The sequence below is a fragment of the Limanda limanda genome, chromosome 3 (genome assembly GCF_963576545.1).
Source record: "Limanda limanda chromosome 3, fLimLim1.1, whole genome shotgun sequence".
NCBI classification, from domain to species: Eukaryota; Metazoa; Chordata; class Actinopteri; order Pleuronectiformes; family Pleuronectidae; genus Limanda; species Limanda limanda.
Genome location: NC_083638.1, coordinates 6196306 through 6211772, shown reverse-complemented (window position 1 = coordinate 6211772; position 15467 = coordinate 6196306). Strand labels below are relative to the sequence as shown.

The window sequence follows — 15467 nt, the reverse complement described above, 5'->3', positions numbered from 1 at the left end:
TGGGTGACACTGATTTCCAATAATTGTAATAGCGCCTGATCTGGCCTTGTTGATAGGATATTTTTTCATTATGTTTTTCACAGCTAATAGTCGTGCTTTGGTATCAATAATGATATATAAGCTTTAAGAGATTTTCAAGGTGCATTACCGCCATCTAATGTAGATCGACTGTTAAGAGAGTGATACATTCCTTTTATATTTGCATTTTGACATCATCACGTGTCTATGATCTTGGCAGTGTAACACATTCCTTTGATCAATAACACATTTTCTTCTTGATTGAGCAAAGCATTTCTGCAGGTCAGTTTTCACAGCACAAGTTTATTGAAGGACCATCAAACATATACCTCTTGATTGAGAAAAGCTTTTCCGCAGAGGTGAGATGACCTGGTTTGCCCTTCGCCAGTTGGAACCTCTGGGCAAGTTTGAGTTGCAGAAGATGCTTATTCATGAGAGGATGAATTACAAAAATCTCATGACCGACTATCAAATGCAGAAGGCTGAACACAAAAGCCTGCAGGATAAGTTCATGCAGTTGCACGGAGAACAGGAACACCTAGTGAGCAACAGACAGACTCAGAGTGAAAGAGTGCAGCTGCTTTTGATGCAAGGAGAGCTGATGGACAAAACCAGGGAGCTTAAGGAGCTTCGACAGTGGGTGGTGACTCCTCAGAAATTGGAGTTGCTCAGAACTCAGGTGAAGCAAGAAATGAATGCTCCAGTTCAAGAGAAATTCAACAAACCAGAGGAGACAGAGAAGTACACATCTATGAACAACAAGTTGCAATATGAGAAGACCTTCATCAAGTCCCAGTTTGACCACCAGAGTGAACAACATATGCTTAAGAAGAGGAGGAGTCACTATGAGGTGACGCTCACATGCGTGGAGAAGAATAGGGAGCACCTGGTGGCTCAGTACCAGGGTTCGGACCCACTGTGGGATGGGAAAGAAGATGAGGCTCAGCTGAGGGAGAAATCCCGGCTCGAATTTGAGCTGAAGAAGCTGGAGAAGGAGGTGGCTGACCTGCGAGCCCAGAAAGACAACTTGGATCAGCAGGCTGAGAACATGAAGAGTGTCCAGACCAGACAGCTATCAGAGCATCATGCTGCAGTGAAGTTACTGGAGGCAGAGTGTCAGTCCCTGCGACTACAAGTGGAGCGGCTGGAGAGTGAGCATCATCTGACCCTTGAGCAGAATAAGCAGCTCACAAAGCAACTGCACAAAGCTGAGAGAGAAAGCAACTCTACCTGCGAGGTTGAAAGTCTGGAGAAGGATTCACATAGGCCAGAGATTGCCAGTGTCAAACTAGAGTGTATCCCCTCGAAAGGAGATGCGGAGAGGGAGCGACACACAATGCAGGGGCAGATGGGTGATCTACAGGCAGGTATGGAGGTGCTAAAAGCTGCAATGCAGCGGCAAAGACACATTCTGGAGAAGAAGAGTGAGATGATCAGGGTGCAAGCTGCCCATGGGGAGGAGTTCTGCGAAACTGTGACCCTGCACAAGGAAAAATTGGAGTTGGACAACCCCTTCACCGCATTAGAACAGCAGAGGGTGCAGCAAGATCTTGCAGATCCCGCACAGAAGGAAGAGTTGGAGGAACATCTTCGTAGAGGCCAGCAAGGTGAGGAGTCGGCCTGCAGAGAAGTGCAGAGCCTTAGAAGCACACTTCAGCAGCAAAGCTCAAAGCCTGAGGAGCTGAAGGGACAGACAGCAGAGATTGTTGAGCTACAGCAACAGTACGAGGACCTAGGTGTCCAACTGGAGACACAGTCGTACTCAGAAAAAGACTTAATAGAGACAGGCCAGCCTCTAAGAGATATCCTGGACAGAAACTGGAATGAGGACCAGGTGACTCAGTATCAGGGTTTGGACAAACTGAAGAAAGTCCAGCTCCTTGCCCAGCTGAAGGGGCTGGAGGCGGAGGTGGCAGTCCTAAGGGCCCAGAATGAAAACTTGGGTCAACAAGTTGAGAACATACATCAGGTCCAGCTCAGAGAGCTCTCAAAGTCTCCGGCTTCAGTGAAGTCACAAGAGGCGCTGAATCAGTCTCTACGACTGCAGCTCGAGCAGATGGAGAGCAAGCTTGATCTGAAACAGGAGCAGAACAGTCAGCTCACAGTGCAACTGCACAAAGCTGAGAAAGAGGTCAACTGCCTCTCCTGTGAAATTGACAGTCTGAAGATTACACATAAGATAGAGATCACCGATGTCAAAAGGCAATATATCTGCTCTAAAGAAGAGTTGGAGAGGGAGAGAGACACATCGCAAGTAGATATGAAAGTGCTAAAAGCTGCAGAGGAGCAACTCAAAAACATCCTGGTAAAGAAGAAGCGGGAGACAGGAGGGAGGGAGCCGGCTGACAGTGGGGAAGAGAGCTTCAAAACTGTTGCTCTGCTCAAGGAAAAGTTGGAGATTGAGAACCATCTCGCTGCATTGGAACAGCAGATGACGCTGCTGGATACTGCAAATCATGCACGGAAGGAAGATTTGGAGGAACATCTTCGTGCTGCCCAGCAAGGTGATGAATCAGCCTGCAGAGAAGTGCAGAAACTGACAACCAGACTTCAGAAGCAAAGCTCACAGTTTGAGGAGCTAAGACAAACCCTGGACAGAGTCAGGGAGGAGCTGAGGACAACCCGAGGTCAGGCTGATGAGGTTGAGTGGTTAGAGGAGAAACACGAGCTGCATCAGAAATATTCTCATATCAAAGAGAGACTGCGAAGGGAAGCAGAGGCCGAAAAGAAGAGGAAGATGCTGACAAAAGACAAGGAGAAGAGACTGCAGGATAAGATCCAGCTGCTGCAGGCACAGATAGAAGAACTGGAACTGGAAGTAGCTGCAGCCAAGAAATGTTCATCTTCAGGGAAAGAGGCCGAACTCAACGAACAGCTAAAGGATCTTCAGCAGCGACACAACAAGTTTCGACAGATCATCCTGCACAGCCAGGCTCCTTTCACTGGTCTCCCTACATCGGTATAACAACTGCATGACAGAAAAAAACTTGACAAATCGCAGAATGCAACTTGGAACCCTTGTTTTTTGCATGAAATTAAATCAAAGAAACAAACTGAAAATAAAATCAAAAACTGAAAACACGTGCATGCCTCCTGATGATGTTTCAACCCTCTTGGGTCTTCTTAAGGTCTTATTAGGCACGTGAAAATGCAAAATATTTCTATCTGTGTGAGGTCCTTCCACAACAACATTCAGAGCAAGAGTGAGTGAGGAGACTCCCACAGACTCCTCCCCCTTGTCTATAATCTGTCTTTGTCTTTAATTCTATAATTGTAATAAAAATAAACCTATTTATATATATTGTCATTCATGATACTGTGTATCTATGAATATATTTTATTTTATTGGACTTAAGTGATATATTTATTTATTTATATTCTATTTAAAATAAAATTGTGACTTGTGATTTTAAACGAATTTCTTATCGACAAACTGATTGTTTTAACTCACATATCAAAATACATTTTATTTATTTGAGTTATCTACATCCATGTATTGTTTTTGTAATACATCATGTTGTTATAACTAACTCTTTGTGATCTGTGAGTTTCTTTCTTGTTCTTGTGAGTAAATCAATATATATATATATATATATATGTGTGTGTATTTATTCTTTTTGATAAGTGTAATTTGGAGAATATGTTGTACAGAATATCTGGACTTAGATAAACACTGTTGTTGTCAAGTTAGAGGGTTTAGGCAAAGGTTCATAGTGGTTAGGGTTAGGGCCAGGATCCATGGTTAGGTTTTACGCCAGGTTCACACCGGAGGCGAAAGCGATGCAGAAGCGAGGCATGTGCGCAGCACCAAGCCTTAAATAACAGCTGGCTCCCATCCACTCCCATGTTAAACCTTTGTGCGGTTCACACTGGACACTGAATCGCCGCGCTGCACCAAGGCTGCCTAGCGCCGTGAAGCGATCGTTTCGGTGTTGAGTCTATTTTTTCGGCTCGTGAGCATATCGCTCCAGAAGACACACTGAAAAAGGATTTTAAACGATATTGATGACATATTTTATATGATATATATGATCAAATATGAATCTCATAGTTTGTATTCCCCTTCTGTTGTCCTGGAGTTTTAATTTTACCAATTTTACCAATCACATTATTAAATGTCACCCTCTGCCCATCCACTACAGACACAAAAGCAGTCATCGAGATAAAAAGGAGAGGGGGTGTCTATGTTCTCTCCACATAGGCTTGATGGAGAATACGTAATTTACCCTCGACACCCGACATTGAACGGAGCAAACAGCCAAGTTCTTGAAGATGGATAACATCAAATTAATAATTGAAGTGGAGAAGTACAGTGAGTTGTATGATCCTCTGCACATGTTGTATAAAGACAACACCAAAAAAGACACATGTTAGGACGCTGTTGCGGTTAATGTTGGAGCAACAAGTAAGTATATGCTTGAAAAAAATGATTAAATGCCGTTTTTACTGTAGGCTGATAACAGCAAAAGTATGTGATATTATTTGCGCAGCCGGCGCTTCGGCGTCGCTACCACGTCCGGTGTGAACAGCCAAACGCCGGTGCGCTAGGGATTAACGCTTACGCGTCCGGTGTGAACCCGGCGTTAGGCAGAGAGAACGTGGGTTAGGTTTAGGCATGGGTAGATTATGAGGGAACCTTCATTTCTGGATGAACTATCTCTTTAAGCTGATAAGATAACGCTTGTTTGTAACTTACTATTTTACTCCACCCAGGCTTCATATAAAAGGACACCTCAAAGGATTCATTAATCAAAGAATTTGTCACAGTGTCAGTGGTCATAGATTACTTTGATGTCTTAGACTGTTGCAAAGCTGAAAGATTTATACAATCTGGAGAGAAACTGGAGAGAGTGTTTTTGACCTGAGCAGATCTATTAGTCTGTAAGTACTGATTTAATTCGTACAACTTTAATTCAAATTGATTTAATTAGTTCAAAATTAATTCAAATTACACAAAATTGTCATTGTGTGGTGTTACACTTAGGGCTGCTGCGATTAGTCGACGTCATCGATGACGTCGACGCTGAAAATGCGTCGACATCAATATTTAAAACCGATGTATCTTTTTTTTTAATTTTATGAATTTACCTTTTCGATATATAAAACGTTTCATTTCAATTCATTATAACAAATGTTATTCTTCAATATCAATACGTAACGCCGGGTTTACACCTGATGCCGAAGCTGTTCAAACGGGACGTGCAGTTGTCAGCGCCAGTAAGCCCGCGACTCTGCTTTCACCAAACCAAGTAAATGATGATAGTCTTCATAGCCCCCCCACCACCCCTCTCTTTCTCTCTCTCTGTCTATCTGCTTGTGTGCTTGTAGTGGATGGGCAGAGGGGGACATTTAATTATGTGATTGGGAAAATTGGGGAAATTAAAACTCCAGGACCACAGACGGGGAATACAAAGTATGGGATGCATATGTGATCATTTATATCACATAAAATATGTCATTAATATCGTTTAAAATCATTTTTCAGTGTGTTTCCTGCCGCCATATGCGAGCGGCGAGCGGAAAAAACTGACTGTGGTATCGTTCAATGTTTTTCACAACAGTTGATTGACATGTAGGTTTAGCTAATAGGAAGCCCCTATGTTGGTATGTTGTGGACCAATAGGATGAGGCCATGAATGTGGGGGGCGGGGTCAGACAGGGAAGTGAGGACCCGAATAACGATGTCAACAATAGTACACAGTCTGTACGCACATTATTAATTGATCTTGACAGAATCAACGCCGAAAACATTGGTGCAGGGCGCCCTTGGAGCATTCGGAAATAAAAATGAAATGGTCAATTTGATTTTTTTTGGAGGAAAATTAATCGTTTAGATCGACTAATCGGTAAAATAGTCGACTGATAAATCGAGAGAAAAATAGTCATTAGTGGCAGCCCTAGTTACACTTGATGCATGATTAGTGGGCGTGGTCCATCGCCGTATAATAACTCAGGAAGTGACTCGTTTATCCGAGTTCTCAAGTAGTAAGGCCCGCACAGTGCTTCACTATCTATCTGTCTTTATATCTATCTATCTATATGTATTTATTAGTGCTGTCAAACAATTCAAATATTTAATCGCGATTAATCGCAAATTTGTATCTATTCTGAATGTCCCTTCATTTTTTTTTCATCCTTTTTTCTCGTTTTAATGCTCTCATCAACAAGAAAAAGTGGATTGGCTTGCTTTATGCAAATGTTTTATTTTATTGAAAAACAACATTGCCAAACAGGGCGGTACAAAATAAAATTATAAAGTGCACATTTCAGGTAAACAAGGACTCAGCCTATAGTGCAGTTCAACCATGGCTTAATATTAAAAAATTTTCAAGTTTGCTGTGAACATAGCAGTCAGGCCTCTAATTTCAGAAACAATGAACCATAACAGTTAGGTTACCAATAAAAGGTAAGCCTACTACTTCTTTGCTTTCAGCCAGCTACTCAAACAGACAAGCAACAAAATAACAAACAAACAAAATACACAGGCAAGTGTCGGCCTAATTTGAAATAAATTAAACACAGAACTTTGTAGGGCTATTTGACTCCTCCCCATATTTGTGGAAATGTATGAAATTAGAAGTACCCTAATTTTAAATAAATAAAACCATATAGCTGCAGCCTAATAGTGTAACGGACTGGGTTTATGTTTATGTTTGGTTTTGACGTTTGTTCAGTAAAACACTGTGTTGAAGGAGCGTTCTGATGTCTGAGGGTCAGTGAAGGGGTCTGGGTGGGATGTGACTGTTTGGACCAATAGGATGGGGTTGTTTGGGGCTCGGGGGTCAATGAGGAAGTGAAGGGTTGTTGATGTGTGCGAGTGACGGAGTAAGAGCGAGAAGTGCACATGTTCGTGAAAAGGATAATAAAAGCTACTAAACCACGAAGAAGTTCCGTGTCCTGTATAAGCAGGGACGCTACGATAGCTTAAAAATATATGTTTTAGTTGGCGAAATATTAAAACAAAAAGCGAGAGCAGGTCAGACTGGATCCGAACACAGATACTGAAGCTGCAGCTCTGCTTTAACTCGCGTTAAAAAAAATTATGGCGTAAATATGGGTTTGCGTTAACGCCGTTAATAACGCGTTAAACTGACAGCTCTAGTATTAATCTATCAATATATCTATCTGTCTGTCTGTATGTATGTATCTATGTATCTATCTATCTATCTATCTGTATCTATCTATCAATATATCTATCTATCTATATGTATCTATCTATCTATGTATCTATCTATCTATATGTATCTATGTATCTATCTATCTATGTATCTATCTATCAATATATCTATCTATCTATATGTATCTATCTATCTATATATCTATCTATCTATATGTATCTATCTATCTATGTATCTATCTATATGTATCCATCTATCTATGTATCTATCTATCTATCTACACGTGCTGGTCACAGAGGATCAATCAGCGCAGGTGAGAGCTGTAAGCTGATTGGTCCTCACGTTTAAAAGGCAGCGTCTTCGCTGCCTCAAGCAGGAAGTCAGAGACTCAGACAGTGGAGAGGATCCCAGACACTATCTGAGAGACGCCCGGTGTGCTGATAATAAACATGTGAAAAAGCAACAATTCTGACACTCTGCCTCCACAGACCAACAAGCACACAACCCATCGACATGGCTGACCAACTCACAGAGGAGCAGATTGCAGAGTTCAAGGAGGCTTTCTCCTTATTCGACAAGGATGGTGACGGCACCATTAACACCACAGAGCTCGGCTCCGTCATGAGGTCGCTGGGCCAGAACCCCACAGAGGCCGAACTGCAGGACATGATCAATGAGGTGGACGCTGAGGGTAATGGAACCATCGACTTTCAGGAGTTCCTGACCATGATGGCCAGAAAAATGAAGGACACAGACATCGAGGAGGAGATACGTGAGGCTTTCCGGGTATTTGACAAGGATGGAAATGGTTACATCTGCGCCTCAGATCTCCGTCAGGTCATGACGAACCTGGGAGAGAAGCTTACAGATGAGGAGGTGGACGAGATGATCAGAGAAGCAGACGCTGATGGAGACGGACAGGTCAACTTCGCAGAGTTTGTACAGATGATGAACGCAATGTGAAGCTTGCCCGCCCCGTCCTGTCCCCTCTTAGAAGGAAAAAACAAGAAAAAAAAGTCAAAATGTTTTGCTTTCATCTTGGAAAAATGTTAATTTATCTATACTGTTCCTGTATAGAAAATAATTGAATGTTGAATTAATCTATCCTTCTGTCCACACAGGAAAAAATATAAAGAAAATATACAAAATATATCTGCATGAAAATGATGGTTAGTCATCCTGTCCCCTCCCCCCGGAGATCAGTTTAGCATCAGTATTAACAAGTAAAGATAATAACAACAAACTCTGTAACTACTTCCTTCAGACTAAAGCTAAAGCATTTGGCGAACTCTTCCCAGTTCCAATTGCGAGTGGTAAAAGTCCGGGCTGGCCATCTCTTCTTTCTCTCTCTCTGTTTTCTGTTCTTCACGCATGCATCTTGTCAGTATTCTGTCACCACATGCCCTTTGTTCTTTCCTTTTTATAATGCTATGAATTCTTTTTTAAACTATTCTGCATTTTATTTATATGTATTTGTGATTTTTTGTGTGGAGCTTTGAGTTTGTGTTGCACTGTTAATATTGAACTTGAACTATTGAGGCTTTGGCTTAGTGGTTGATTTGCACTGTCAGGAAAATGTGATCAATTACGTGAATGTTTGTTTCATTTGCAAAATAAAGTGTTAAATACAAACTGTGTACAAGTCAGTTTAATCATTAAGACCCTCTTACAAAGTTTGCTCCAGAGCATGAACTTCGTTGTAGGATTGTAAAGGACAATGCAGGTTATATGAACTAACCAACAAGGCAAGCAACAGGGTGTTATTTCAAACAAAGATAACAAAAAGAGGACTTTCAACTAATAAACAATTCTTGTCTGACTCTCAGCAAACACCAATATTATCTCTTGATGTAATTATAATATTCATTAGCTAGCTTGGTGAGCTGTTCACAGTTGATTTACAGCCTGACACAGCTGGACAGAATTCATACTGCCATCCCTTGGTGATTCTTCCTGATGATTGGAGGCTTGGGTTAGAAGCCAATCCAGATATTTGACTCTCCCTTCTTACTGGAGTGGACCAGTTTGTTTTTTAAACATAGGGGGGCTGAGGGGTAGAGTGGTCGTCCTCCAACCTGAAGGTCGGCGGGTCGATCCCCAGTCTGACCAATCTGCGTGCCGAAGTGTCCTTGGGCAAGATGCTAAACCCTGAATGGCCCCCATAGAATAACAAAGTGCTGGGATAGATGCACTGTGTGAATGGGTGAATGTAAAACTGTACTGTAAAGTGCTTTGAGTGGTCATCATCAGACTAGAAAAGCGTTATGCAAATACAAAACCATTTACCAACCAAAGAAGTGTAGGAATGAAATCTGTGCTCGCTCTATGAATGAAATGAAGAGATATTTGGTGATATCAAAAACAGACTTTTCCTTCATCTCAAGCTGTCTCTTGTCATCTTGTTCTTGGGCGTCAACTTCTACTTGTGCATCCTGTGTGTTTACAGGAGAATATGCTGGTTTTGATGAGAGTCAGCCCACAGCTGAGAGCGGTGGAAAGGGGAAGGTCATCAACCTGCTGAAGGAACAATACGGCTTCAAGACCGTGGTGATGATCGGGGATGGAGCCACTGATTTTGAGGCCTGCCCTCCTGCTGTAAGTGATGTTCAAGTGTGCACACGTAAATCTTTGACTTGTTGTTTATGTGTATTTTTGAAACAATTCGAGCACACTGGGAGTGGCAGTGTGATCACAACATAATGTCCCTATGCCCTTAGAGTGCATTTATTGGATTTGGCGGGAACGTCACCAGGCCGCAGGTGAAGGAGAGGTGTTCGTGGTACGTGACCAGTTTCGGGGAGCTCCTAAAAGAACTGGAGAAGATTTAAAGACGCGGAAATGAACTGTTATTCATTTTAACTTTTCATAATTGCAAATCTGATGGTTTTATCCAGTGCACAAAGTTCCTTAGACGCTCAATAGATTTTTTTAATAATAAATGGATATGTTTACATAAGTGAGACCAGTTTTACCTTCATGGAGCACGCGACATGTCACTGTGCTACTCTTGTGTCTTCTTCAGGTCTTATTAGGCACGTGAAAAAGCTAAATATTTCTATCTGTGCTGTGAGGTCCTTCCACTACAACGTTCAGAGCAAGACTGACTGAGGGCTCCTCTATTTATAGGCTGCCTCTCACAGACTCCTCCCCCTTGTCTATCAGTGATGCTGGTAACGCGCTACTTAGTAACGCGTTCCTCTAATCTGACCACTTTTTTCAGTAACGAGTAATCTAACGCGTTACTATTTCCAAACCAGTAATCAGATTAAAGTTACTCGTCCAAGTCACTGTGCGTTACTATTTTGTCTGCTTTTTGTTACTTTTATTATCATCTACACGAACATGTGCACTTCTCGCTCTTACTCTGTCACTTGCACACATCAACAACCCTTCACTTCCTCATTGACCCCTGATCCACAACAAAACCAGCCAATAAGGGCCTGACATCCCCAACAACCCCATCCTATTGGTCCAAACAGTCAAATGTCCCACCCCGACCCCTTCACTGACCCTCAGGATATCGGAACGCTCCTTCAACACAGTGTTTTACTGAACATACGTCAAATCCAAACATAAACATGAACCCGGTCCGATACAATATATTTGATTTTCTTCTTGCTTCGTTCTCTCCACATAGGCTTGAGTGGAGAATACGTTATTTACCCTCGACACCCGACATCGAACGGAGCAAACAGCGAAGTTCTTGAAGATGAATAACATTAAATTACTAATTGAAGTGCTAAAGTACAGTGAGTTGTATGATCCTCGGCACATGTTGTATAAAGACAACACCAAAAAAGACACATGTTAGGACGCTGTTGCAGTTAATGTTGGAGCAACAAGTAAGTATATGCTTGAAATTACTAAATGCCGTTTTTAATGTAGGCTGATAACAGCAAAAGTATGTGATATTATTTGCGCGGCCGGCGCTTTGGCGTCGCTACCGCGTCCGGTGTGAACAGCCAAGCGCCGGCGCGCTAGGGATTAACGCTTACGCGTCCGGTGTGAACCCGGCGTTAGGCAGAGAGAACGTGGGTTAGGTTTAGGCATGGGTAGATTATGAGGGAACCTTCATTTCTGGATGAACTATCTCTTTAAGCTGATAAGATAACGCTTGTTTGTGACTTACTATTTTACTCCACCCAGGCTTCATATAAAAGGACACCTCAAAGGATTCATTAATCAAAGAATGTGTCACAGTGTCAGTGGTCATAGATTACTTTGATGTCTTAGACTGTTGCAAACTGAAAGATTTATACGATCTGGAGAGAAACTGGAGAGAGTGTTTTTGACCTGAGCAGATCTATTAGTCTGTAAGTACTGATTTAATTCGTACAACTTTAATTCAAATTGATTTAATTAGTTCAAAATTAATTCAAATTACACAAAATTGTCATTGTGTGGTGTTACACTTAGGGCTGCTGCGATTAGTCGACGTCATCGATGACGTCGACGCGGAAAATGCGTCGACATCAATATTTAAAACCGACATATCTTTTTTTTATTTTATGAATTTACCTTTTTGATATATAAAACATTTCCGTTCAATTCATTATAACAAATGTTATTCTTCAATATCAATATGTAACGCCGGGTTTACACCGGACGCCAAAGCTGTTCAAACGGGACGTGCATTTGTCAGCGCCACTAAGCCCGCGACTGCTTTCACCAAACCAAGTAAATGATGATAGTCTTCATAGCCCCCCCACCACCCCTCTCTTTCTCTCTCTCTGTCTATCTGCTTGTGTGCTTGTAGTGGATGGGCAGAGGGGGACATTTAATTATGTGATTGGGAAAATTGGGGAAATTAAAGCTCCAGGACCACAGACGGGGAATACAAAGTATGGGATGCATATTTGATCATTTATATCACATAAAATATGTCATTAATATCGTTTAAAATCATTTTTCAGTGTGTTTCCTGCCGCGATACGCGAGTGGAAAAAATAGACTTGACGCGACTTATGTTTGTTGGTATGTTGTGGACCAATAGGATGAGGCAATGAATGTGGGGGGCGGGGTCAGACACGGAAGTGAGGACCCGAATAACAATGTCAACATTAGAACACAGTCTGTACGCACTTATGGGCTGGGAGAGCCCCCTCACCTGCACCACAGAGGACCTATCAGCGCAGGTGAGAGCCTTTCGCTGATTGGTCCTCACGTTTAAAAGGCAGCGTCTTCGCTGCCTCGAGCAGGAAGTCAGAGACTCAGACAGTGGAGAGGATCCCAGACACTCTCTGAGAGACGCCCGGGCGAAGCTGGAAAGCTAGTCTGCTTTGTGTGTGATTAAGTTTATGTGTGCTGTTAATAAACATGTGAAAAAGCAACAATTCTGACACTCTGCCTCCACAGATCAACAAGCACACAACCCATCGACATGGCTGACCAACTCACAGAGGAGCAGATTGCAGAGTTCAAGGAGGCTTTCTCCTTATTCGACAAGGATGGTGACGGCACCATTACCACCAAAGAGCTCGGCACGGTCATGAGGTCGCTGGGCCAGAATCCCACAGAGGCCGAACTGCTGGACATGATCAATGACGTGGACGCTGAGGGTAATGGAACCATCGACTTCCAGGAGTTCCTGACCATGATGGCCAGAAAAATGAAGGACACAGACATCGAGGAGGAGATGCGTGAGGCTTTCCGGTTATTTGACAAGGACGGAAATGGTTACATCAGCGCTGCAGATCTCCGTCAGGTCATGACGAACCTGGGAGAGAAGCTAACAGATGAGGAGGTGGACGAGATGATCGGAGAAGCAGACATTGATGAAGACGGACAGGTCAACATCGCAGAGTTTGTACAGATGATGACCGCAATGTGAAGCTTGCCCGCCCCGTCCTGTCCCCTCTTAGAAGGAAAAAACAAGAAAAAGAATGTTTTACTTACATCTTGGAAAAATTTTAATTTATTCATACTGTTCCTGTAAAGAAAATAATTGAATGTTCAATAAATCTATCCTTCTGTCCACACAGGAACAAATACACTGGTCAAAAAAATTAAAGGAACAATTTGAAAACACATCAGATCTCATCGTGAAAAAATAATGTTGGATATTTATACTGATATGGACAGTTTAATGTCTCAGGAACAAAAGGATGCCACATCTTTGATGGAAATAAAAGTTTTCAGCCTACAGAGGGCTACATTTTATAGACACCCCGAAAATCATAGTGAAAAAGTGATGTGGCAGGCTTGTCCATTTTGCCAAAATTCAATTTCTGCAACTCAAAATGCTTCTCAATATCTTGTGTGGCCCCCACGTGCTTGTATGCATGCTTGACAACGTCGCGGCATGCTCTTAATGAGACAACGGATGGTGTCTTGTGGGATGTCCTCCCAGATCTGTCTAAGGGCATCAGTGAGCTCCTGTAAAGTCTGAGGAGCAACCTGGCGGCGTCTGATGGACCGAAACATAATGTCCCAGAGGTGTTCTATCGGGTTTGGGTCAGGTGATCGTGAGGGCCATTCAATTGCATCAATTTCTTCATCCTCCAGGTACTGCCTGCATACCCTTGCCACATGAGGCCGGGCATTATCGTGCATCAGGAGGAACCCAGGACCTACTGCACCAGTGTAGGGTCTGACCATGGGTTCAAGGATTTCATCCCGATACCTAATGGCAGTAAGACTGCCGTTCTCTAGCCTGTAGAGGTCTGTGTGTCCCTCCATAGATATGCCTCCCCAGACCATCACTGACCCACCACCAAACCGGTCATGCTGAACGATGTTGCAGGCAGCATAGCGTTCTCCTTGGCTTCTCCAGACCCTTTCACGTCTATCACAGGTGCTCAGGGTGAACCTGCTCTCATCTGTGAAAAGCACAGGGCGCCAGTGGCGGACATGCCAATTCTGGTGTTCTATAGCAAATGCCAATCGAGCTCCACGGTGCTGGGCAGTGAGCACAGGGCACACTACAGGACGTCGCGCCCTGAGGTCACCCTCATGAAGTCTGTTTCTGACTGTTTGGGCAGAGACCTTCACACCAGTGGCCTGCTGGAGGTCATTCTGTAGGGCTCGGGCAGTGCTCAACCTGTTCCTCCTTGCACAAAGCAGCAGATATCGGTCCTGCTGATGGGTTGAGGACCTTCTACGGCCCTGTCCAGCTCAGAGAAACTGCCTCTCTCTTGGAATCTCCTCCATGTTCTGGAGATTATGCTGGGAGACACATCAAATCTCCTTGCAACGGCACGCATGGATGTGCCATCCTGGAAGAGTTGGACAATCTGTGCAACTTCTGTAGGGTTAAGAAATCGCCTCATGCTCCCAGTAGAGATAATGACTCTAGCTAAAGCCAACACTAATGGAAAACCAGTCGAAGTGATCAAGAGGGAGAAACTTGAAATGGCCTCCACATGCAAAACCACTCCTATTTTGGGGGGTCGTCTCATTGTTGCCCCTCTAGTGCACCTGTTGTTAATTCCATCAACACCAATGCAGCTGAAACTGATTAACAACCCCCTCTGCTACTTAACTGACCAGATAATTATTGAAAAAGTGCAATAGAATTCATGCAATTCCCTGATAAAAAAGTGTTTAATTTAATTTTTTTGAGCAGTGTATAAAGAGAATAAACAAAAAATATCTGCATGAAAATGATGGTTAGCCAACCCCTCTCCTCCCCCTGGAGATCAGTTTAGCATCAGTACTTAACAAGTAAAGATAATAACAACAAACTCTGTAACTACTTCCTTCAGACTAAAGCTAAAGCATTTGGCGAACTCCTTCCAGTTCCAATTGCGAGTGGTAAAAGTCCGGGCTAGCCATCTCTTCTTTCTCTCTCTCTGTTTTCTGTTCTTCACGCATGCAGCTTGAAACCGTAGCACACAATTCTGTCAGTATTCTGTCACCACATGCCCTTTGTTCTTTCCTTTTTATAATGCTATGAATTTTTTTTAAAACTATTCTGCATATTTATATGTATTTGTAATTTTTTGTGTGGAGCTTTGAGTTTGTGTTGCACTGTTAATATTGAACTTGAACTATTGAGGCTTTGGCTTAGTCGTTGATTTGCAGGAAAACGTGATCAATTACGTGAATGTTTGTTTCATTTGCAAAATAAACTGTTAAATACAAACTGTGTACACGTCAGTTTAATCATTAAGACCCTCTTACAAAGTTTGCTCCAGAGCATGAACTTGGTTGTAGGATTGTAAAGGACAATGCAGGTTATATGAACTAACCAACAAGGCAAGCAACAGGGTGCTATTTCAAACAAAGAAACAAAGATAACAAAAAGAGGACTTTCAACTAATAAACAATTCTTGTCAGCAAACACCAATATTATCTCTTGATGTAATTATAATATTCATAGCTTGGTGAGCT

The 15467-nt window shown here is 42.6% G+C and overlaps 2 protein-coding genes across 2 annotated transcripts; both read left to right on the top strand.

Annotated features, from left to right (window-relative positions):
* Positions 1-382: 382 nt before the first annotated feature.
* LOC132998845 (centrosomal protein of 83 kDa-like) lies at positions 383-2983 on the top strand. Its single transcript, XM_061068592.1, has 2 exons — positions 383-1820; positions 2604-2983. Exons 1-2 carry the CDS (start codon positions 383-385, stop codon positions 2981-2983), a joined length of 1818 nt encoding a protein of 605 aa, XP_060924575.1.
* A 4630-nt stretch (positions 2984-7613) lies between these two features.
* LOC132998844 (uncharacterized) lies at positions 7614-15436 on the top strand. The gene is made up of 3 exons (XM_061068591.1): positions 7614-8095; positions 12492-12960; positions 15326-15436. Exons 1-3 carry the CDS (start codon positions 7650-7652, stop codon positions 15434-15436), a joined length of 1026 nt encoding a protein of 341 aa, XP_060924574.1. The 5' UTR covers positions 7614-7649.
* Positions 15437-15467: the final 31 nt, after the last annotated feature.

Coding starts and splice junctions, on each gene's coding strand:
- LOC132998845 (XM_061068592.1), top strand. CDS start 383: ATGACCTGGTTTGCCCTTCGCCAGTTGGAACCTCTGGGCAAGTTTGAG. Junction 1,821..2,603: donor GACAGGCCAGCCTCTAAGAG/ATATCCTGGACA, acceptor AGGAGCTAAGAC/AAACCCTGGACAGAGTCAGG.
- LOC132998844 (XM_061068591.1), top strand. CDS start 7,650: ATGGCTGACCAACTCACAGAGGAGCAGATTGCAGAGTTCAAGGAGGCT. Junction 8,096..12,491: donor GTACAGATGATGAACGCAAT/GTGAAGCTTGCC, acceptor CTGCCTCCACAG/ATCAACAAGCACACAACCCA. Junction 12,961..15,325: donor TTGTACAGATGATGACCGCA/ATGTGAAGCTTG, acceptor ATATGAACTAAC/CAACAAGGCAAGCAACAGGG.